Source organism: Mauremys reevesii, linkage group 3 (genome assembly GCF_016161935.1).
Source record: "Mauremys reevesii isolate NIE-2019 linkage group 3, ASM1616193v1, whole genome shotgun sequence".
In the NCBI taxonomy this organism is placed as follows: Eukaryota; Metazoa; Chordata; order Testudines; family Geoemydidae; genus Mauremys; species Mauremys reevesii.
In genome coordinates, this window is record NC_052625.1 from 49,378,895 (window position 1) to 49,404,778 (window position 25,884).

The 25,884-nt window shown below is 39.3% G+C and overlaps 1 protein-coding gene across 1 annotated transcript in view; it reads left to right on the top strand.

The window, feature by feature from the left end:
* The window catches only part of USH2A (usherin), a 577,940-nt gene that overhangs the window by 496,094 nt on the left and 55,962 nt on the right, over nt 1–25,884 (top strand). The window contains exon 61 of the mRNA XM_039530373.1: nt 3,398–3,752. Within this exon, the coding sequence (XP_039386307.1) occupies nt 3,398–3,752 (355 nt within the window). The remainder of the gene's footprint in view (nt 1–3,397; nt 3,753–25,884) is intronic.

A 25,884-nucleotide genomic window follows, 5' to 3' on the forward strand; every position in this document is an offset into this window, starting at 1 on the left:
AAAAGTGCTCACCCACAGGTGATGTGATGTTTTTGTCTTTTATCATTTTCCTGTGTGAGTTCATTTAAGAGTGTAGTGATTGTCTGGTTTTACCCACATAGCTGCTATTGGGGCACATTTAATGCACTGGATGAGGTTGTGATGGGCCTGTGTAGAACCCATGGATCTTCAAAGTTGTATTGTGCAGGGCGTTGATCATTGTAGCAATGGAGATAAGTCTGCAAGTTTTACATCTGTTGTTTTTGAAGGGTCTGGTGCCGCTTTTCATTGTTGCGTCCTGATCTGTGGGAACATGCCACTGATGATGAGCTTGAAGAGGTTGGAGGGTTGTTTGAAGGCCAGAAGAGGTAGTTCAGGAAAGATTTATTTCAGGATGGGATTCGGGGTGGGAGGAGGTTATTTCTGTACGTAAGCAAGTTCTCTCGGGGTATTTGAATGGCCTGTTTCATGATATAATCTACTTCTCTGGTGGAGTGTTCTTGTTTGGTGAAGGCGGTTTTGAGTGTGTTAAAGTATATATCCTGGACTTTCTCCTCAGAGCATATTCTGTGGTAGCTGAGTGCCTGGCTGTAGATAACAGATTTCTTGGTGTGTTTGAGGTGGTCACTATATCTATGAAGGTAGATGTGGTGATCCAAGGGTTTCGGATATAGGTGTCTGTTGGCTTCCATTGATGAAGCTGATTTTGTTATCCAAGAAGATGATGCTTTTGTGGGAGAGTTCTAGGGAGAGAGTTTAATGGACATGTGGTGGTTGTTGAAGTTAAGATGGAAATCTGTGAATCTGTGAGGGAGTTTAGGTTATCTGTTCAGAGGATGAAAATATCATCAATGTATCTCAAGTTTATCATTGGTTTTGTGGGGTGTGTTTGCAAATATACACCCACCTTGTCTTAATACAATTATCTGCTACACTTGATTTTAAAAACCTATGGACAGGTTCTTTGTCTTCTGACCTATCTGAGGTATTTCTAAGTTACCTATCATGAAGGTACCTAAGCTCTGCAAGAAGGAAATACATCTTACCATGTGGAGCGGGGTGAGTAAACAGCAGGAAAGAGGAGAAAGGTAAAGTATGCATCCATCTTTTGTAAGGGTGCGCTTCACATTGATGAGCACAGTAAATGACATCTGAATGATAATTCTGCATGTGTTTTTAATCTGACATGGAGTAAAGTATGAAAAATCAAACGCATGGTGCTATGCTGCAGGACACTTGATGCAGTATGGTTTAGGGGTCAATGTGTAGGTCCACTCATCACTCTCTTCCACCTCATCAAAGGCTCCCACTTCTTATTTTAGGGGCAGCTAGAGAGCCTGTCCTTCCTCCCCTTCACCAAATGCCATCACCAGATCTTCAGTATCAACATGTTTTGTGGTTGGTCACTCCCCCAGTCTGGAGGAGTGAGACCCAGAAAATCTCTTTGCTTTTCTCTTGCTCCCACCCTTTAAACTTTACAATATCCTGGGGTTAGTACATCCCAGAGTTTGCTGGAAATTCTCCCATTTCTTGCAACTTGGAGAAATATGGGAGCGGCGTGTTTGTGTACATGTTTGTGTACATGTCTACGGGCAGACATAGCTGTGCTACAACTATGTGCATTCTTGTTTATATTTGTATAAAATATATGGGAGTCTACTATTACAAGCACCTGAGATTGCTAGTATTTTTTTAATAGTTTTGTTGATTTTTTTATATCCTTAAAAATAGTAACTAAAGTTGGACTAACAAAATAAAAACTGACAGTATTACTGAAATTCAGATTTTTATCTTGCCAAAGAAATGTTCTTCAGCCAATGTGCATGTGAAGTAGTGATGACACCTGGTAGCCAGACACACCAATTCCACTCCTGTGAATTTGCCGTATTTGTGATACAAGTGACAGATAATGTAATTTGATTTTTTGTTTGTTAGCATGCAGGGATAAAATGGTTTTATTTATTGTGAAGGCAAAGGTTTCAGTTAAAAGTAAGGAAAATACCAAAATCTGTGTGAGGTGCAGCACAGTTTTCACTGAGATTTATCATAGTCTTCAACCACCAGGTTTTATTCCAGACAAACATTTTTATTCCTAGTAAAGGTAAATGATTTGGCAACTTCATCTAGAAACTTATGACCTGCCTTTATCCATCAACTCTAAATTAACATCCTAGTGGGGCCAAATTGTAAAAGAGAAGCTGATCACCTGTAACCTCCACTGAAGCTTAGCAGAATCTCAGGATTTGCCAATAGCAGAGCTACCCCTAACTGGAATGGACATATTATGTGCATATGTGTGGACAGTGATGAGTCTTCATTTGCTGACATGTGAAAGTGCCTCAAAATATTTTAAGTAGAAAATCTCTTTGAAAAAGATACGCATTTATATTATGGGAAAGCACTATGGATCATGTTTTCTAATGAGCTTTTACAATTACGTCTGGAAATTGGATATGCTCAGTCTGATTGAGAACCCTAATTTCATCCAGAAATGTGATTTTTTTTTCACGTGCAGACTGGAGCACAGACAAAATGTATAGGCACAGTTTTAAAAGACTGTTTGAATGTTTGTCCCTTTGTGTTCTAGGCCAGTGGTTCTCCACTGGGGGGTCTGTAAGCAGGTTTCAGGGAGTCCGCCAAAATAAACCTGTGAGCAGGGTCTGTGTTAGACTCGCTAGGGCCCAGGGCAGAAAGCCAAAGCCTGAGCAACTTAGCTTCATTGGGCGCCCTGTGGCATGGGGTCCCAGGCAATAGCACTGGCCCTAGCTTTTAATCTACTGGATATGCAGAAAAACAGTTGTTGTGGCACAGGTGAGCTGTGGAATTTTTGTAACATGTTAGGGGAGCTTCAGAAAGAAAAAGCTTGAGAACCTCTGTTCTAGGCAACTAATTGCTTTCAATACTAAAGTGGGTCAAAGTCTTCAAAATTGAATGAAGTCCAGATTTAAGTACCTAAATAAGTGTCCTGATTTTCAAAAATGTTGAGAATCTGCAACACTTGAAAATTAGATAACTTGTTTAGGTGACTAAATATGATTTTAGGACACTATGGCCTTAGTTTAGGCACTGATCTTTGAAGCCCTGGGCCTGGAGTGTTCTATAATAAAGGACAAAGTGCTATTGCAGTGCTATTACAGTAGTATTGATTGAGTTTGCACAGTTTTCTCCCACTTAATGGCAAAGAGAAATTAGTTATTTACCTTTTTCCTTGAAAGTTTTTTCAATAGTCAATACCTGACATAGGCTGATGACTTATAAGGGAAAATAAGGAGGGCAGTTCCTTGCCTATACAATGAATAGAGATAAGATCTGTATTATTCTCAAGTATAGACTGAATTTAGGACTTGTACTTCAATATCATCTGATTGTGTTTAAGTCACTGTAAGCTTTAAATGGACTGGTTTTATTTGTATTTCAGACGTCCTGTAAACACTCAAGAGGAGCTGCTTTTATTCATTTGGTCTGAAGGAGCGTTGGAATTTATTGATGCTTCTGATGCACTGCAGCCATTCACTATCTATGAATACCGTGTCAGAGCTCAAAATTCCAGGGGGTCAGTGGATAGTCTGTGGTCTTCAACACAAACTTTGGAAGCTCCACCTTGGGGCATGCAAGCCCCTCGGGCACAAGCTACAAGTGCATATTCTGTGCTGCTGAACTGGACCCAACCTATATCTTCCAATGGGGTTATTTCTCAGTATCGTGTGGTCTATCAAGAGAAACGGAGTGATCCAACGTTTAGCATCCCAGCTATTACAGCACTAACTGTAATGGTAAGAACTGGATACTAAAACCAGTGTTCAATTAGTTTATATTCTGGTTTGACCTGTGTTATTTTAAAATATTGATATAGGGCCATTTTTTCCATTAGGCGCCCACAATTAGCCTTTGGACACCTAATTTACATTCATATATATCCAGTGTATGCATAACATCTACCCATGTTGATGTCTAGTCATTGATATACAGATGCTAATGTATGATTTTGAGCACAGAGTAGTGTTTTTCTTGCATAAATAGGTGTGCATATCTACTTGTGCGTACCTCACTTTGCAAATGTGGTCCTAAACCTTCTACGTAATTGTTCATAGATTCCAAACCTGAAGGGACCATTGTGATCATCTAGTCTGACCTCCTGTATAATACAGGCCATAGAACTTCCCCACAATCATTCCTTTTAGAAAAAACATCCAATGTAATTTTTATTCTTTTGTTGTTTTAAGAGGCTGCTCATAACAAGCTAAACAAAATCAATCCCATTTGGATTGAATGTTTTTATTAATCTGAAATCAATGCTGGTTTAAGCATGACATGAAAATTATTGTTAGTTCTACATATGTGATTTATTTACAGAATCTATGAAGCTTTGCCTCATAACTCTTCTGAATTAGAAGCAAATCAACTCTTACAGGCACACAAAATACATAATAATAATACTTCTATGCTACCCTCTACTTAAAAGTGTTTTACAAACATTAATTAATGAAGTCCTGTGGAGGTACTATTATCTTCATCATGGGTAAACTGAGGCACGGGTTAATGTGATTAGACCAAGACCATGAGGTGAGTCAGTGGCAGAGCTGATAATGCTGTCTCTGATTACTGACTAGTCCTCTCCTCTAACCATTCACTTCAAATCTTTCTATAAGGGATACTAGAGCTGCACTAGACTATATAATGCAATGTCAGCTATTGCATTTGACAGTCTTCTGAAAATAATCTTTTATAATGTACCAAGAATCTATTGTGTTGGTATAATTTTAAGATTCGTAGGAACCCAAACTTGAAGAGCTCAGATACCCTAACCTTCCTTTTGTCCAAAACATGGGCATGTCCCAAGACCATTATCAGTTACATTGATAATCTAAAATTATTCAATATTCCATTTATATTCAGATAACTGAAGTTGTACATAGTGGCTTGCTGAGATTTAATATTCAGTATTAAGGTCTTATTGTAAACTTCCTTAGAAAAGTCCTCTTGACATAAATGAGTGGAATCTAGCTGAGGGATCTAAGGTACTCATAGGTATATGGTTCGAAAGCACACTATATCTTTCCTAGAAGCCTTAAGGATAAGATTTATCATGCCTTTTACTGTGAAAAGAGAGTGAGGTCCTGGGTTAAATGGCAGGAATGCATGCTTTTGGCCTTTGCAATCCATTGCTTCTGCACTGTACAGCATGCTAGGTTGTAAAAATGTAGGCTGGGACTTTTCAAAGGAGCCTAACTTCCATTGAACTTCAGTGGGACTTGAACACCTAATTTCCTTATGTTTCTTTGAAAAGCCCAGCTATGATGTGTAATGTGATACTTAGAATTTCAAAATGGAGAAATGTCGGAAGCTTCTTTTCACATCCTGTTCAGGCAGCATCCAACATATTTCTGAGCATCAGAATTCCCTTGTCCAGTCATGCATTGCAGTGTGTCTTCTAGGCATGCCAACAACAACAGAAAACATCCAAGATGGTTGTATTGAGGGTAATCAAATCTACTAAAATGGCCTTTTAAGTAATATTATTACAGTATATTTCTTTAACAACATCATTTAAAAGCCTTTTAAATTAACGGTTGTTATCTGTTGAATTAGTACCTTTCTGGCTCCAAAATGCTTTATTTTCCCCAAACACTAAATGGAATCACAATTACATTAGCAGCATATGCAAAGTTGTTTGACAAATACTAAGGTGACAGTGACTTAAATCCTTTTTTTACTTTCCTGTATCATGCGTATTTATCCATTTTACTGCCTTTGTTTAAAAAAAAAGTATACTGCCCTTTGGAAAGAAATCTCTGCATTTGATTCTCCTCTCTTCTATGCTTGTTTTATATTGGGGCAACTGCATTGAACTCAGTCACTGATTTACACCAGTGTAACTGAGACCAGAATCAGGCCTTTTGTGTTCTGAATATAATGTAACAGCTAGAGCCTGGAATCAAAGATATTGACATAAAGTGCACTGAGTCCTGTTATCAAAGATACCATGAGATCAGGTCAATTATCACAACAGGTGAAAACCTGGACACTAACTTTCAAAGTTATAACTCCTTGGAAATAGAATTTTATCATGAACTTGCTGATACACCCTTAACTGTAGCTTTTGTGAATGAGACGCTTTAATTAAAATGTAATTTTATTGAAGGAACTAGCATTCCAATTATTAAACTTCTGCCCCTTTAAAATATAGCTTTTAAAATATAGCTAAATCAGTTAATCTCCTAAAGCGTTTCTATTGGCGCTCCCCATGGGATACGCCATTAGTCATTCTCTCACACAAGCTTCCATGTTACAATGCAAGACAAAGTATTGAGCAAGCAATGATCTCTCTCCTTTATTTAATCTGTTAGACTTTTTTTAATCACATTAGAATATTCCACGGGCAAAAACGGAAATGCCTATATTGTAAGGCTTATGGCCATATGTGTTCTTGTTACTCACACCCATGCTTCTTGCCTATTGGATATGACCTAGCCACTTTAAGCTTAACCAAAAAATAAACTTGAAGGCTTTATTGGAAATGGTGATGCATAATAAAAATTTGAGGGTTGATAATATCATTGCAGGTTCCTCAGTCTTGATTATTTTCTATCCATTTCCAAATCCAAATGAGATTTTCCTTGTGGGTTTTCAAAACACTTGATAGATTTATTCCACCTCCCTGACACATAGCCATTTACTTCCCTGTAAAGATGTGCTAAGCTATATTTAGTTTAATGTGTGTCAAATCCGTGGCAAAGGCCTTTACAGTTATCTGACCACTTTGAATTTTGTGATGCCAATGGGAATAGAACTCGGATCTCTATGTTCTAATATCGCAAACTTCTACCACTTGAACTAAAAAAGAATCTCCATTAGCTGCTGGCAGCATAGGGCCTATGACACACAGAGAAGTAATTCTGATTCTCTCCAGTAGAGGGCAGTGTCACTCAGATGATCCGTGACAGACTGACAATATTCTGTAGTATTCTGAACAAACCTTATGGAATTAAGATAAACATGATTGAATTAAGTTAAACTTTATTGAATTAGGGTTAATACCTTCGGGGTACATTGTATTAAAATTATGTATGTGTTGTTGTGGCATTGTATGTACCTTCTCTAGTAGGGAGGAGGATGCTAATCTGATTCCTCTGGTCATCAGCCCTTTGAAACCATCCCCCAGAGAAGTCTTCATAAACTAGTTCAAACCGGATTCTCCAGGGACCAATAGACAAAGTATGGGATTTTGGATGAATATTTTGAACTAGTTCAGGGCCTTCTTCCTGATCCAGCAAATGGGCAGGACCCCTAGTCTGGACAGCCCTGGTCCCTAGGCTAGGGTTGTAAGGAATGAGCCTACGGAGGTCTCATAAGACTGGGTGCTTGTCCTGAGCTGAAGCTGTGATGAACTTGTGACCACAAATGAAATTCCTTGGCTGGGGAGTTGAAAGACTGCTCCTGCCAGAGCCCTTGTTAGGGTTGGGGTTAATTCTGGTAAGCTTATTAGCATGCGTGCAGGTTCTTTTATTGTTTTTAATGTGTTTTCTCTATAATGCTTGTTACCATAAGAAATAAAGTAGGTCGGTGTAGGAAGTCTGTGTGGTAACTTATATCTGTAGCAATTACACCTGTTATCCATCTCTGGCGAGAAAACAAGCAGGTGTCCTTGGGCACAAAGGAGAGAGACATGGGTCCCCATCCAGAAAGGCAATGGCAGGGGAGCTGGAAACCTGAGGGTGGGTGCTTTGTTGGACCACTGAGCGGAAATACAGGTACAGTTGTCTTGAACTGTGACACTACGTAGCTAATTAATTACAGTGTTTAGTGCTGACTGAAAGGTGGCAGCATGGTAGACTGAAATCCAACAATGGCTGTCATGAAAAAGTCAAAGGATGCTCCCTGATACCAGAGCTACTGAAACTGCTGTATGTCAAATACCACTGTGAGGTAAGTGTGAGTAAGTGTGAGGTTCAGAAAAGGGCAACTAAAATGATTAGGGGTTTAGAGAGGGTCCCATACGAGGAAAGATTGAAGAGGCTAGGACTCTTCAGCTTAGAAAAGAGAAGACTAAGGGGGGACATGATAGAGGTATATAAAATCATAAGTGATGTTGAGAAAGTGGATAAGGAAAAGTTATTTACTTATTCCCATAATACAAGAACTAGGGGTCACCAAATGAAATTAATAGGCAGCAGGTTTAAAACAAATAAAAGGAAGTTCTTCTTCACGCAGCGCACAGTCAACTTATGGAACTCCTTACCTGAGGAGGTTGTGAAGGCTAGGACTATAACAATGTTTAAAAGGGGACTGGATAAATTCATGGTGGCTAAGTCCATAAATGGCTATTAGCCAGGATGGGTAAGAATAGTGTCCCTAGCCTCTGTTCGTCAGAGGATGGAGATGGATGGCAGGAGAGAGATCACTTGATCATTGCCTGTTAGGTTCACTCTCTCTGGGGCACCTGGCATTGGCCACTGTTGGTAGACAGATACTGGGCTAGATGGACCTTTGGTCTGACCCGGTACGGCCTTTCTTATGTTCTTATTATGTTCTTAAATGCTGCCTCTTTCACGGATATAATATACCACGTATCCTATGACTGCTAGTCTAAATATTTGGCTGTTTACAACCAGATGACCAGGGAAGGCCAGGCAAATCAAGAAGATAAGTTATAAGGAGTTCAGTATCTAAGAAAAGGTAGCTCTTAGAGTGTGTTTTGGAGAAAGAGTGAGAGGAAGGGAGAAGGAAAAAATGTAAAGGTGGAAGTTGAAAAAGAAAACAAGACAATCATGCAATAGAGGCAAAAGATAGAATAGAAAATAAGTGGGAGAAGTTGAGTACAGTACTCTGCACAGGGATATATAGAATGTGTGTGTGCCATCAGACTCTGCTTTACTGGAGATTGTATGGTCCCTCACCTCTGCACAGATCCCCACTGACTTCAGTGGGACTCTGCCTAGACTCTAGCAATGTGCCTATGTGCAGCAGATTACAGGATCAGGCACGTGTGTGCTAAACCAGTCACTCCTCAATGAAGAGTAACTAAGGGTGCCATGTACATTTGAAAGGATATAATAAAAGATATAAAGACTAGCAATTTTCATTTGATCAATAGATTTTAGTTTCTTAGGCATTGATCCTGCAAACACATAAGCATATGCTTAACGTTAACCACATGAGTAATCCCATTGGATTTTGCAGGATGAGGGCTTTAGATTTGCATGTGGGGATTTTGTCTTCCTGTATGTGTTGTTAGTAACTTGCACATTGAGGGTGCTACCAGAGTACAAATTATAAATAGTAGCAATGATCATATTCATATTAATATAATATATACACAAGTTTTATCATACTGTATGGGACTTTATTTTTTCTTCCATAAATAGAGTGATGAAGCAGTTGCCAGCAGTAAATCTGACATACTACAATTTTTTCTACTTCTGGGTATATAGAAATACTGCAGTATCTCATATGCCAATGTATAGTAAATTGTCATTATGGAATTATTTTGTTTGGTGGCAACTTTCGTATAATACCATAAAAATACACTGTAAATTTGAGGATGGAAAAAAAAACATAGAACAATATCAGTAAGACTTTTTCCTACACATCTATTAAGTTATTATGAAATCTATTCAAGTGCATAGGAAACCCATGGCATGTTGTAAGGAAACAAGATGGAATGAAATACTCTCTGTGATAACTGACACATGCCATAAATTCAGAATATGTGCCACTTAGCAGAGACCAAAAGCTGTAAATGGCATTGGAGGGCAAAAGTTAATTGAACTGCTGTCCTGTTGTTAACAAGTGGGAAGAATCCACCACTAGAATCAAGATGGCTGCCCCAAAAGTGCCCTGTTACAGCCAAGAGATCATATCCTTAGCTCTGCAAGGGTTTATGGGTTAGGGGGAAATCATACACAGATGACTAATTTTTTTATGGTTCACAGCCGATCAAAGTGAAATTCAGCAGCTGTTCAGGACAAGTGACCACTCTAACGGCTGTAATATAACCCACTAAATAGAGAGGGAATTGCATGAGAGCAAGAGGTTAGCAGTGATTATCGGCAGGTGAGTGCTTTATTGAAGTTGAAAGACCATTAACATTGATGGAGTAATTATTTCAACTTGAAAGTAATTACCTTGATGGGTGATAACTTCTCCAGTGTTCCCAGGTTTGATTGGACCAAACAATTGTGAACTCTTGAAGCCTAGAAAAATATTACAACAATACTGCAATGTTTAAATTACTGAAACCACTGCTAGAGTATTGTAATTATGCCTAACAGTGAAAAGAATTTAACTTACAACAGCCAGTGACCTCTCAAGTATAGAGACATTTGCTTTCTAATTCAAATGAAATGACCTACACCCACCACATGTGTGGCATATGTGATTAGTTTACAAATGAATCGTTCTTCTTTGAATGCAGTTTTTAAAATGTAAAAGCTGCTTTGCAGAGTTTCAGAGTGGGGCTGGATTGGAATTCCTGTCATTGTTTTATTTGGCTATGAACTGGAGAGGCCCAAAAATAGAAAATGTTTTTTGTCTTTTTTCCCCCTCTGGGTCTGATAAGTTTGCATAACATGAATAGGGGACTCAGACCCTGATTCTGTAATATGAATGTGTTGGCTTTTGCACAACAGCTGTGTGAATAGGTATTTAAAATGCCAGTGTTATGCCCCTGCAGAAACTGATTCAGTGCTTCAGTAAACCCCTGCTCTGACTCAAACTACCTAAGAGAGGTGGGTGATCTACAGTTGACCAGTTCCATATCCCATGACCAACAATCTGAGCCATCCAGTGCTTAAATCTTACTGTACAAGTCTGCATCACATGACTAGTTTAAACAGAGATAAAAAAAAGACAGTGATGATATACTGAGATTCTCCTTTGGGGGCAGTTGTTATTTCATATAAATATTTTTTGTTTTATTTTTTTAATCTTCTCACCAACTCTTCAGAAATCCTCGCGCTGATGACTGAGTTGTTCTTGGTCATTCTGTTCTGTGACATGACCTCTCTTTTCTAAAGAATTAATAAGTAGTAGACTTCTCAGGTTTCCCATGTCATGAAGGATATGTTACTTTTAAAAGAAATTAGCCCCATATTTGAAAATGTCTATAATATTATTTTATTCTTGTGTCCTGCATTGTAAAAGGCCTAGTACTTCACATGCTTCAGGTGCCTTGTGTGTGTGAAACACTTACAGAAATATACCCTTATTGGCTTCCATATGACTCACATTTGAGTCTTGAGAGGTTGAGAATAAACTAATCAGCCAGCACAGCAATACACTCGACTGAAAATCTGGTTGGTTTTATAACCAAAATAAATGCTTTCCAAGGGGAAGTCAGTTCACAAATGTGATTGGTAAGTTTACAATGTAATAAAATAACTTTTTTCCCTCATTTTACATTGCCATGTTTGACTCAAATTTTGGAAGCAAGTATATTTCTTAAAAGAAGAATTCCTAGTCAAGTTGAAGGAGCTTTCTTACAGAGATCAAACACATCTACTCAAATCGGCAAAGAAAATGTACAGTGGGGAAAGAAAAATAAGTTAACTTGTCCATATTTAAGTTTTTCAAATTAGAATGACTAGATAATAGAAAAGGATATAATTGGATTTGACCAGATTTTAGAATTAAATTAACCCAAATTTTACACTGCCAATATTAGGTGTTGAAAAACACCTCTATTTGATGGGTTCATGAAAATGTAGCTTCATGAAATACCTTGGTGACTATGATACACGACTACTGGAGTTCCAGATCTGCAAATTACAAAAGCTGTGTACTGACCTCCAAGTATCTTGTATTCATCATGACTGGGAATTCTAATCTTGTATCTTTATATCCCAGTTGATTTTTTAAAATTAACTTGTCATTCTATAAAAAGAGAAATATTGCATCTGTTTAAAAACAAGAGAGCACTAGGTGATAAGGGTACAGCCAGACTACCCGCCGGATCGGCGGGTAGCAATCGATCTATCGGGGATCATCTAGACACGATATATCAATCCCCGAACATGCTCTCATCGACTCGAGAACTCCACCAGGGCGAGCGGTGGTAGCGGAGTCGATGGGGGAGACGCGGCCATCAATACTGCACCGTGAGGACAGGAGGTAAGTTGAAATAAGATACGTCAACTTCAGCTACACTATTCCCATACCTGAAGTTGCGTATCTTCCATCGACCACCCCCACCCCCCACCCCAGAGTAAAAGATTTGGTAAAGGTATGCAGAGTCTTTTACCTTCAAGGAACCAATTTGAATCCAATCCAGGTCTGCAGTCTCCAAAAGTCATTCTCACCAAACTGCTGTTTGGTGTCCTATGTGAGATAAATTTAGTATTCTCAGTCCTGTCCTTTCTCTTTACTGCTCCCTTTCAAATCTATTCCGAACACTGATCTTCAGGCTGGGGTCCCCAAACACTTGTAAAGCTCTCCCATTTCCTGCCTGCCAAATGGACCTCTTTCTCTTCCTTTCAGACCTTGCTAAAAACTCCAGGAATGTGGGTATAATCTCACCACACTCTCCATTCCTCTACTGTTTTGTCTTGGTTTATAAATAGTAAGCTCTTTGGGGCAGGGAATATGTCTTGGTCTGTTTGTAACGTGCCATGTTAATGTACAGAACTATACAAATATTATTATCATTATAGCAGTCATTACATTGAATAGTGGCCATATTTAGAAGGCAGTATCACAGTGTTTTTAACAGACTTAAATGTTACTTTCTGACAGGAAGCAAGTAATGAATTCTATAGTACAAGTTCCTATGGGGTGATTATGGGCCTGAGTTTTATTTTTGCTAAAGCAATTACTAATGTAATGGCTGGATACTTGTGCCCACTAGAGCCTGGTTCTGTGATTTTTTTTTTAGGATGGTTATTGATCTCTTGCTGAGCTGAGATTTCAGTTTTATGCCAGATAGCTTGATTAATGGGTTGGTTTCTATAAGTGGACTGAATGGGGGTAGGAATCATGGGCAGCCCATACTGCCAACCCTAAATCCGTCAAGTCGCATAGCTCATTATGAAACAGTTATCAAGTGTACATGAAAAATTAATTGGGCTCAGTTTGATTCTGAAAAGAATCAGCTTTCTACTTGGCGGTCCCCCCAATCTTTCCAGATGTTATGCACTAGCCCCTCGAGAAGCAGCAAAGGGAGATGTATTAATACATTGTATTGATTAGATCAAGACCCCTGACAGTTATTTGTAGAGATACCATCTGGCTGCTGTTAGAATTCCTTCACCAAAAACAGGACGTGACATGTTATTAATCTCAACTCTCTAACTATAGACAGTTGCCTTTTCTGCTAAACCGCATTTTACCATTCGTAGGAGATGGAGGCAGACCTGAAGGGTGCTGAAATTAAGGTTATTACACAAATTGAGCCATATGGTCCAAATATTTCAGCAAGAAAATTGCCAGGCAATAAAAATTGCTCCTGCCTTCCTAATGGTGTAAATTACAGTTTAACCATGGCTCTAATGATGTCCTTCTGCCGCGCTTAACTACTGTTACATGAAGGACATTGTTTTAAAAATATAAAAAAACAAGTAAATGCCAGCAGCGTGTTTTACAATCTGTTAGTGTGTCATTAAGAACACTGTCAGAATTACATAAACATAATGGCAGGCAACCTAGCATACAAAGGAACAAGTATGGAAATAGAAAGTGTCTTCAAAACTCCTTTAGCTCTGTAATGTCAAGAGCCCTTTCCCTTTTGGAACTCTTCCAGTCTGAAAAGACATGGCTTCTTATTTATTCCATTTCTCACACAGACGGTGATGGAAACTTAAAAACAGGAAAAAAGCATTCAGATGCATTGTGCATGTGTAATAATATGTGAGTAATTGTGCCTCTATGTTACAACAGAGCTAGAGAGAGAGCTGATTATATAGGAAAAGAAAAAAAATCATGAATATTTTTGCAGTAGAAGTGCTGATTTGATCTCTTATGATTTATGGCTTCATATTTTTTATTTGCAAATATTTGGAAAATTGCAAGCTATTGATGGAAATGTTCTAGAAACCCAGACATTTCATGAATTTGTAGCACAAAGGTTATTCATCTTAAAATTCCTATGAAAAGTGTCTTTTCTCTTATTCGCTGTTCCTGATTTTTTGTTCATTTTTTAGAAAAATTGTATTCATCCAATCAAGGAGCACAAATGATATCTTGTGACAGTCAGGCAACATAGAGAAAAAATAGTGAATAATTAAAGTGAACATTCACAAATAACATCTCATTTAAAAATCCTTTGTCCAAACTGTATTGTGAATACAAATACAAATAAGGAAGAAACTCCAAGGAAATCATGATTGGTTAACAAAACAACTAAGAAAAAAAGAGAGATAAATTCATAGCAAATATTATTCATAATGTCAAGTATGACCAGCTCTACTTTAAATGGTGTGTAATTTTTCATTCTACATATGGATATTGGCCATTGGATATTTCCTTAGCTGATGGATATCAGCATAGCTCCATTACCAATTGAGGATCTGGTCAATTGTGTACATATGTCCTGTATAGACAGGAGAAAAAGATGTGCAGGTGAGGTTAGCTCACCAATTTCAATAACAAATTATCCAACTCAAACAGTGTTGTCAGCTTTTGCAATTTTATCACATCTCTCATGATATTTGATGTTTTTCTTAAATCCCCAGCTTCTGGAGTCATGTGATTACATGAGAATCTCATCTTTCATTTAAGTTGATATTTTCTGGAGGGGGAAGCATTTTCTGACAAGCTCTACTGTCAACCCTACATGCTAAAGTCAAACCAAGCTTGAACTGGATCTTTTATCAGACTCAATAAAATTAAGATCACTTTAAAAAAAAATATTTTCAGCTGCCTTTACAACTTCCTTATACAAGCCAGGGCCATAAGTGGAAATGCCAAAATATCGTGAGTAATCCTTACTATATTTCCAAACCAACTGAAGGCATAAAATGGTAGAAATCTCATGAGAGCTTCTTCTCAGGGTTTCTGGTCCAACTGTACAGCTGCAATGAGTTCTGATTTGATTGTGGTTGAGCATCCAGGCTTTTCAGTACTTACATACTGTGATGCGTTCGGTCACAGAGACCCCCTTGGGACTGTCACCTCATGTTCTGAGATTACCTCTGAGCCCATTTTCCCTGCCAGTTTGGGACTCCAGAACCCTGTCTTGTTGAGCCAGACACACTAGCCTGCTGCAACACAGACCCAGGTCTGGGCCATGCCCCCAAAGCTGCAGACTTCAACCAAAAACTGCTCAGTAGGTCACCTATCTCCAGCACCTAGACACCCAGTTCCAAAATGGGATCCAAACCCCAAATAAATCCGTTTTACTCTGTATAAAGCTTATACAGGGTAAACTCATAAATTGTCCACCCTCTATAACACTGATAGACATACACTGCTGTTTGCTCCCCCAGGTATTAATCACTTACTCTGGGTTTACTAATAAACAAAAGTGATTTTATTAAAAGTGGTTTCAAGCAATTACAGACAGAACAAAGCAAGTTACCAAGAAAAATAAAACAAAACATGCAAGTCTAAGCCTGTTACATTAAGAAACTGATTACAGGTAAATCTCACCTGCAGAGATGTTCCAATAAGCTTCTTTCACAGACCAGACTCCTTCCTAGCCTGGGCCCAATCCTTTCCCCTGCTACAGCCCTTGTTAGTTCCAGCAGGCATCTCAGGTGAAAAGCAGGGGCTTTCTCGTGACTGGGACCCCCTTTGTTCTGTTCCACCCCTTTTTATAGCTTTGGCACAAGGCGGGAATCTTTTATCTCTTTGGGTTCCCACCCATCCTTCTAAATGGAAAATTACCAGGTTTAAGATGGATTCCAGTATCAGGTGACATGGTCACATGTCCTGTGAGACCCCCTCCATTCTTCCAGGGCTGGTCTGCACATATAAAGAAAGGCTTGCAGGTAAATAAACCATTTACAAACAATTGTCCTAATCAATGGGAGCCATCAAGCTTCTAAACCACCATTAATGGCCCACACTTTGCATAATTACAGTAGGACCTCAGAGTTATACTTCATATTGCTAGTTTCAGATACAAGAATGATACAGTCATACAAATAGGATGAACACAGTCAGTAAGATTATAAGCTTTGTAATGATACCTTACAATAGACCTTTTGCATAAAGCATATTCCAGTTACATCACACTTATAAAGTATATGGAGTGCAGCGTCACACATACTATGTAGATGGGCACATTACAACCTACATAGATAAAGGAAGAAAGTCCCGACCTTTTGAGATTCTCCCATCATAAGTTATATCTCTCAACCTTCAAACATGCCAGTGTGTGACATGAACTATCAAAATGTGTGACAAGTGATTGGAATGTGGAGCACCTGGGTTTTGCTGTCCATCATCCCATGATTGATTACAGTAGATTTTAACAGTGAAACCAGTTTTTAAGGATGTTCCTTCACTGTTACTCAAATAAGCCAGTTTTCTAATCTGTTATGCAGGTATTGGTGTTTTGGGGAGGGTGACCCTGCCCAAGCGGCTCAGAGGCTGGAGAATTGGGGGATGAGCTCCTGGTTAGGCTGATTGGCCAGTGTACCAGGAAGCAGAGGGGCTTAGAGAGAAGGTCCCTGATCAGGCTGCTCGCAGCATGAGGAGATTGGTGGAAAACTGCATGCCCAAGCTTCCCCCAAATGCATTTAATGAGCTGTCCCTGCCCACGCAGCCCCTCACCCTTATCCGTAGGTCTCTGCTCATTCCCTATTGCCCTGTAAGGCACAAAAGACCATTAGCTGCTCCTCCAGCAGCTCCCTGGACCAAAACTGCAAGAGAAGAGTCCCTTTTTCTTCCTCAACCCCCGCCTCTACCAGCTGCTGCTCCCTGTCCCAGAGCACTGCTAGAGAATGTGCTGCAGTGGGATAGGGAGCCCAAGTCAACGCTAGTTCTGAAGGCTGAGCAGAGAACTCTGCTCCTCTCTTCAGATACAAATTAGGGAGAAGTTTGATTTCTACCCTCTCATATTATATAGCCCAGATCTTACAGTCCTTACACAAGCAGAACTCCTGTTTAAGTCAGGCCTTATTCTGTTGTGAGCTGCCTGCGTATGCTAATGGGGAAGAGCCTTGAGGAGCTAGTTAATGCCTACACTGCCGTCTACAGCATTCCATAACTGGGGTGTGCCCTGCTCCTTTCCAACCATGCAGTGCAGCTTCCTGACCTAAGCTCTTCTGCCTTGCAGTGACAAATTGACTCTAGTAACTGATCTACATTTGGCACCATTCTTCTGCCCTTTTGCTCCTTGTGCCCTGTAGGCAGCTCCTACCACTAAAGGCAGGATTTCTCCATTGGGGCCAAATATAGAAGTGGTGTAAGATACACGTAGGTGAGTCACTGTGAGCAGTGTAGTTCACATGCCAAGAGAATCAAAGGAAAGGAAAGCTAAGGGTATGTCTACACTACCTGCCAGATCGGCGAGCAGCAATCGATCCAGTGAGGGTCGATTTATCACATCTAGTGTAGACGCGATAAATCAATCCCCAAGTGCTCGCCTGTCGACTCCTGTACTCCACCACTGTGAGAGGCACAGGCGGACTCGATGGGGGAGCGGCAGCAGTCGACTCACCGCAGTCAAGACACCGTGGTGAGTAAGTGTAAGTACGTCAACTTCAGCTATGTTATTCACGTAGCTATGTTATTCACGTAGCTGAAGTTGCATAACTTAGATCAACCTCCCCACCACCCCCACTGCCCAGTGTAGACCAGGCCTAAGAGGACGATGTAAGCAGGCATCTGATAAAGTTACATCTACTTATACTAACCTGCTGATGTGAAACACAAACCATCATTCACTTCACCTCTGAATTTTGCCCTAAATACTTAGCTGTAAACCCTCAATTCAGATTTATGATATTCTCAATGCTTCTTTACATCCAGAGCTATGCGAAGAGTTAATCAGACATACTGTAAAGTAATGCAACTCCTTCAGCTTTAATGAAGTAGCAGCCACTTGCATTAGGTCTGCAAATATAGGATTTTACCTTAGTGTGTCAAAATGGCAAATATAGGATTTTACCTTAGTGTGAAAGAATGAAGGGGGGGGGTAAGGAGGAATATTTTCGATGATAGTTTTTTCTGTGGTCTTGCCACAAAGAGAACGTTGTTTCACACACATACAAATTTCTGAAACTTTGTAGAACTTTTATTTTTAACCAGGTGTTTTATAATAATATTAATGAGTAGTATGGAAAATGTTTTCCCCAAATGAGCATATTATTTCCATCTTTAGGTATATAAGCCCTCCCAAATTGTGATTTGGGTGATGGTTTTGTTTTTGTTTGGTTTAGGGAAGGGGGACTGGAGGTGGTTCTGTTTGGGGTTTCAAGTCAGATGATAACTCAGATTTCCTCTCTCGGTTTGCATAGATAAGTATAAATGCTAGACCTAGACTGTTTCAGTTTGTACTTATAGATAGTGCTACTGTACAGACATGTAGATGTGTTTCCCCCTTTTATGGGATGATGATTATTTATTTGTACTAAAGTAGTAACTTGAAGCCTCAAGCAACATGGTGTTAGGCACTGAACATACACATACCAAGAGAAAGTCCTGTCCCAAATTGCTTATGATCTAAGCAGATAAGAGAAACAAAGGATGGGAGGGGGGAAGAGAGCTGAAGTGACTTGTCCAAGGTCTCAGAGCTGGTTGAGGCTGGGATAGTACCCAAGTCTTCTGATTCCCAGTGCAGAAGATCATGCTGCCTCAAAGCATGTGTAACTTCAGGGATGAATGGAGTCTTGGAGTCTAGGTGGTTTTAAAATAATTCCTGAAATGAGAATACATGATACCTATTAGTGTTTTGTATCTGGCTCCCTTCCTGTTCTGCACACAAGCACACCACACTCACAAACAGACTATTTATAGGTCATCTTTAAAACCCTTTGCTGCTTGGTGCAATTCAAGGTGTTGGCAAGGAGTTTTAAAACCACACTCTCAAGTAGCATGATCCCAGACTGTGCAGAGTTTTGAAGATCGTTGCCAACACCATGAATTGTACCTGGAAATGAATTAGAAGTCAGTGCAGAGATTTGCACATCGGTAATACGGTGTTTAGTAGCTCGCTGCATTATCCACTGGCTGTTATTGGCTTGCAAGAGTGGTCATAAGTAGCCTGATCATGGTAGAGTGGAATGTGAAAAGCCAAAAAGCCAAAGTGATTCACTTGTCTGTATTTGAGAGCTTTATTGTGAATATTATCAGGGAAGAGGGGAGCAGAATTCAGCTTAATGCTGGGGTTCTTCTTTAAAATAGGTGTTGCCTTGTGTTCCATTTCCATCCCCTTTCTCAACTGTATCAGCATTTCTCTAATGAAAAGCTGTGCACAACGTTTTTCTTTCATTCACCTCAGTATGCCAAGATCAAAATTTGGCCTTTTCTGGACTGAGGAACTGCAAGCCCTCACTTCAACAGTATCTATGTGCAGCATTCACAGTTGTTCTTCCAAGCACATAGGGCCTGCTCCAGAATCCTTTGGAGCCAATGGAAAAAGTTCCACCCATTTCAGTAGGCTTTGGATCAGACCTATAGAGAGACTGCAGTTTAATTTCTCAGTTACTGGAACTTGGTTGCATGTTTTGCATTAAAAAAGGGGGGGAGAGACATAGTTCTCCCATCTCCAACTTGCTGATCAAAATGATTACCACTGACCTGACTGAATCTTTCTCAAGACCTAGGTGAACTGAGAGCAAAAGTCAAAATTCTAACTATCAAGGGAGGAAAAAAATCATTTGCAGTATTCTTAGCCTACATACACCTTGTTTAGAGACATAGGGCTGGCTATTTAAAGGGCATCTAAATGAACCAATAGGCATCTAGTGGGATTTTCAGAAACACCAAGGCATCTAAATTTTATTGAAATCAGTGGAAGTTTAGGAGTCTGGGTGCTTTTGAAAATCCCATTATGCACATATCTGCAACTTTAGGTGACTAAATACCTTTAAAAATCTGGCCCATAATAACTAAATTACAGTAATTTCTTTGTTTACTCATTTATACCCCCAAATAATGCACTAGAGATACTACTCTGCAACTAGTGAACTTACAAGTTAATATGTTTGAGTCAATGAATGTGCTATAAAGAAATTCTCAGTCCTGAACAGAGCATAATTTGTTTTGCTCTAAGATGGCTATATACCTGTTGGCTTAATTCTTTATTTTAATTCCCATGTTAACTGAAATATCCAAGGAAAAGACAAAATCTGAAATAAGCTGATAGTTTTTCAATCATTTTAAAGTAATAGCCCAACATAATATATAACTTCTCTTTGCTAGAAGCATCTAATTAGTGTAAGCCACAGGATGATCAGCTAAGAGAAAGTGAATTAACGCTATGCTCAGTGCTCCTGTTCTGTGGCCAGAAATGAAGTTTGTGCTGGGCAATCCTGACTTGCAGCACAGGGGTGTTATGTAAACAGCCAAAAATATGGGATTTTATATTTTCCAGACCTGTCTAGAGGCAATGATCAGAACATTTAATACACTGAAATACAAACAAAAATAACATCCCAATACTGCCTGTGTTCCTACTTTCCCTGTTTACGTTGGAGTGTCTGCACCCCAATTTGTCTACTGTTCATTTAAGAGCAATTGGTACATCTGTTTATATATGTATGTGAATTTAGTGCTGGACTCTTAGCACAGGAAACTGAAGTCCCCACTCTGAAGAACAGGGACAGCAGAACCTGTCACTGCCCCATCAATATACCTTAGTCTTGAGCCAGAGGGACTACAGAGGTAGATATAAGAACAAGATAGGGAGTCTGGAAGTAAACACCCCAACTTGTTCACTTGGGGATCTGAGTTCAAGTCATTCAAATCCCAGGGAACATTTCCCCCAGTAACTCAACCAAACCTCAGGCTCCCCTTTCTTCCTGTTGGCATGTTCTTCTGCTCTCTGGGGATTGTGGGGCTTCGTTTCTTAGCATACAGTTGCTAAGGGACACTTGAGCATTTTCGTGTTTCTGTAATGAGCCATATGGAGCAGTACCAGAAGCTTAGTGCAGAACTGCTGCAGTGGGGAGAGGGTTTTCTCTGATGTGTCTGAGGGATGGTGTTCAGGCCACTTCCTGGGACCCCAGTAGGCCTTTAGGATTGAACAGTGATCCAGAAAAGAAGCCTCTCACCCAAACATGGGGGAGCATCCAGCTGGTGAGGGCCCAAAAATGGTGAGAGGGAGAAGACAGCTATCATGCCTCCCCTGTTTGGAGGAGGAGAGCATGGGTTGTTGAGGGGAGGGGCAGCTGTTGAGGGTGGCGGTTGACTGAAGGCTGTCGTTGAATTTCTCCACTGGGTGAACTTCCTTTGCTAAGGTTCACCCAAAATATTGAACCTGGGACGTAGACTTAACTGAAGTGGGTTCAAGTTTTGATATTAACACTTTGCTCTGCTCCAACCACAGAGAGGTGAAAGAGCAGTCCAGACTCCGTACCCACCAAATCCATGGCTCTGTGCTGAGAACGGCTGCCAAATAGAACAAATTGTTCTGTGAGGTTATTTTTTATGATGTGGACACATAACTGGACTGAGACTACAAACTCATTTCCCATTCTGTTAACCATTAACAGCCATCAGAAGGCAATGACTTTCATTCTCTATCAAACAACCCAGATTGAACTGGAGACTCAGAGGTGAAAGGCTCTACATCCAATTACCAATCCCAGGAGCCAGATATTGTTTTTTCCTGTGAGAAGTATGATTAGTTAAGGCCAAAAAAATATACATTTAAAATCTTGAAGGAAGGTCTTTCAGTGTCAACTGTCTTTTTGGCCTACAAATTTTGAAAATATCCATTTAATTTTAAGGGCCAAATTGTGCCTTTAGATGCACATATGCATCTCCCAGTAACTTTAAATGGGGCCACACATCCACAGGCAAAATATGGGCTTTAACATTTAGCTTGAAGACAATTATTTATCATTGTTTTATAGCATAGCATAAAGTTACAGCACTTGTAGCAGGTTAGGGTTGCTTGAACCATTCACTGAAGTGCAGAGGAAAAGAATAACAAAACATTAGTTTCTTCTGCTTTAAAATGTTGCATCTATTTTCCATTGTGTTGGTGGAGAGCAGGGATTTAAAGTTGTGAATTGCCTTGAGGCTGTGTTATCTTCCTCTACTTAGCAGCGGTTAGAGCTGCTCTTTTCGTATGTGTTGGGTGAAAGTGACAAGGACTCAGAATGATTGAGGAAAGGGAATAAAATAAGGCTGTGATTAATAATAATATGACTGCCTATTGTACCCGTGTAAAATAGGAACAACAACAATACTCGTTTGTAGCTGCAAGCAGTAACTCACAGGGGTGTTATGAAGCTTAATTAATGTTTTTAACGTGCTCTGAGATACTTGGATGGAAAGTCCTATATAATTGCAAAGTCATCTTATTTTTATTGGTACAACTGACATAGAGTGACATTTTCAAAGACACTGAGGTGGGAGTTCAGCTGTGATCCATGTTAAGATCCAGATTGTCCTTGGACAAGTCCCCTTTAAGGTGAGGGTTATCTTTGTGTCAGTTTTTCTGCTGCTATGGTTGTAGAGCTGTTCAAAAAAAAATTGCTAGTAACCGTTTTTATAATTACAAAATGCAGGTTTTTCCCACTTTCCCACTGTACAAAAAAAGTTGAACTGTTTCTATTCAAACTTGCTAAAAGAATTAATCTTTAAGCATATACAAAGCCTGGAAAATTCCATCTCTTTCAAATGGTGACATTTTTGGAAAGTTAGCAGCAGCATACCATCACAAGATGATACACAGTGTAGTTTAGAGAGGATATGATTAAGGGGATATGGTAGGAGTATACGTAGCAATGAATGGTACAGAGAAAGCAAATTGGGTGCTGCTTTTTACCCTCCCTCATAACATAATAATGAGAGGGCATCCAAAGAAAACAAAAAGCAACAAATGTAATATTGACAAAAGGATTTTTTTTTTTACACAACACACACAACTCACTGCCACAAGATATCATTGAAGCCAGTAGCTCAGTCAATTCACATTCGACATTGATACGGATAATGAAAGCATCCACAGTTACATTATATAGGATTAAAAAAAGACAGAAACCCTCATACTTTAGGGCATAAGCCAACTACTAACTGCCAGGGCTTACTTTCCCAGTAAGCAGATTATTCCAGTATAGTCCATTATAGTCCTTCCTCTGAAGTACTATCTCTAATACTGGCCATTCTAGGAGACAGGATACTGGGCTAGTGAGATCATCACAGTGATTTTGCATGGCAAGTCTTATGACCAAAAAAAAAGTCTAACCTGATCCTAGCCATCAGTCAATATTTCTAATGGAAATTATGCTTTACTGTACCAGGACAGGTATGACATTAACCCTTCATGCCCAAATGGTGTGCTCACAGGGTTAAGCACAAAACCCATCGCTGTTTTCAGGATTGAGCCCTTAAATCTAAACCCTTTGCTGCAGCAATCATGATTCTTATTTTTCTTTAAAGTGCCACAAATATTGGTGGCACAGCATGGATACATTGGAGGAATATTGGTTGGGACTATTCCCGAACAGGGTTTGCAGGATTGGGCCCAAAGTGGTTACCAGCAAGTGGATTTCCCACCCGGCTCTAAAAAGAATCTTTACACACTATATTTATTCTAAACTTGCCCCTTGCTGAGGTTCAGCTTTGAGTAACTCAGATAACAACAGAAATTATAAAGCTCAGCCTGATCTTTCTGCCCAGATTTGTCTGCTCCTAGGGTTTCCCTAAAGAGACATCTCCATCCTATGCCCTAATTCCTCTGTCCAAAGAACCATTCCCATGTCCTATATGTTTGGGTGGGTCTAAGAAGATGCAGGACCACAGTGAACCAGTTGGTTTGTGCAGATTCCAACCACTGCTTATAAGGTTAGGTCAACACAAAAACCCTACCAGCCTGTTGCACTGTGTATAATAATGTTTGATATTACAATATGTGGCACAATCAGGATGGCGCTGGTTGACTGTAACTGTTCTGCTTTTCCTCTCCCAAGCATGTCTTGCTCTAATAAAGGCAGAATTTTTACTTTTCCCTTTTTTTTCAAGTGTGAAGTTTACTCTTTTGCAATTGAGTTTAAATATTATCTACTGTATTTGTTTGTTTGGTTTCAAAATCCATATTAAATATTTTAGACCAGATTCTGCCTCCCTTATTTTGAATAGTAACTTGATCTCCATGTGACTGCTCAAGAAGTAGAGTTCTATTCAGTGTGAGTAAGGGTAGCAGATTCTGGTTTATAGAAAGCAAAGTCTGAAAAGAAAAGGCCAGTCAGTTATCCAGACTATTTAAAGATATTTTCCATCCCTTTCCAATTGGTTTTCTCATAGAAGAGAATAATAACTATCAATATTGGGAGGGGAAAATAGGAGAAATGTAAGTTGGAAGGAGTGGAAAAGACTCTGGCTTACTTTATAGTACATCTTAGGAATGCTGCAAGGGGTAAATATTAATATTAGCAAAGCATTTTGACATTGTCTGACAGAGGGTATCTATAGCAGAAGGTCAAGTTATTGTTATTTTTTACCTTATTTTTTAAGTTAGTAATGCAGGGAAATCTCTTGTTGGATTTCAGCATTTCTCAATGCAACATTAGACAGGTACCAATGCAGAGACGTATCTCTTTGAAGGAACGAGTATTCAGTAGAATTAGGGAAATTAAAAAGAAAAGTTTTTCTTTGTGGATTTAAAAAAAACAAGGTCTTGCTGCCATAGGAGTAGAGTGAACTACTGAAATGCTGACTTTACAAAAGAAGTTTCTATAATGTTTTGCCAGCAAAAAAGCAACGGCATTGTTGATAATTTAGAAGTCTGCTGCTACCCAAAAGCCAACAACAGTGACTGAATGTGGTGTGCTAAATGCACTTGCTTTCATTTTACTGTATAATGTATCAACCACCTTCTGTATGGTACTTTGCTTTCAAGTGAAAGCAGGGAATTCAGACTGTTGCTGTTTCTACAGCAAGTCCTTAGCTATCACGGTGTGCCAAGAAAAAATGCTGTTTACTGTGCCACTAAGTAATTACTGTTATAGGCAATGGTGATACATGACTCTGTTGCATATAGCCTACTGTTCCTCACATGTTCTGGTCAGAAAGAGAACTACTCAATATTATTATAATATTATTTATTATGTTAATTGTTTTCAGAGCACTGTAAATGTAGATAGTACTTTACCGAAGGCTTGATTCTGCATACCTTACTCACCTAAGTAGTCCATGGATTTCCGTAGGACAGTCCCCATAGGAAATGTGCTGAGTCATAAGAGTTGAGGCCATTCACAGTCCACCAGAAGACTGTTAGCATGTTGCAGGACCAAGCTCATCAGCAAGGACTAAAAGATGGAGCCTTCATAGGACTAGGAGCCATTTCTCATTGAAGTCAATGGCAAAACTCCCATTAACTTAAATGGGAGCAGGTTTGGACCTCAGATCACTTCCTCAAGGAGCTAACAAGTTGAAATATGATCTCACACACAAAAACTATGTTAAAAGAACGTTATTAAAATTGCAAATTCAATTACTCAAAAGTTAAGAAATTCCAGAATTAAAGGTTCCCTATATGGCATAAAAAATAATTTGTCCCCCTTGTGTGTATGCATTATGATACATACTTTAATTACATTATTACATTTTTAATTATATGATTTTTTTCCATAGGACTCCTGTCTCATTTAATGACCAGGATGGACGGTGCTCACTTAATGAGCAGCTACTCAATGTTTTGCTTTATCTTCAGTGGTCACTGTGTGACTCTAGCCCTTATTTGCAGCACTCTGTTCAAACTCTGCTCTGAATATAGAATTATTAAGCACAGAGGGATGAAGGTCAAAAGTTTCCACTAATTTTGAGTGCCCAATTTGAGGTACTTTTTCTTCCATT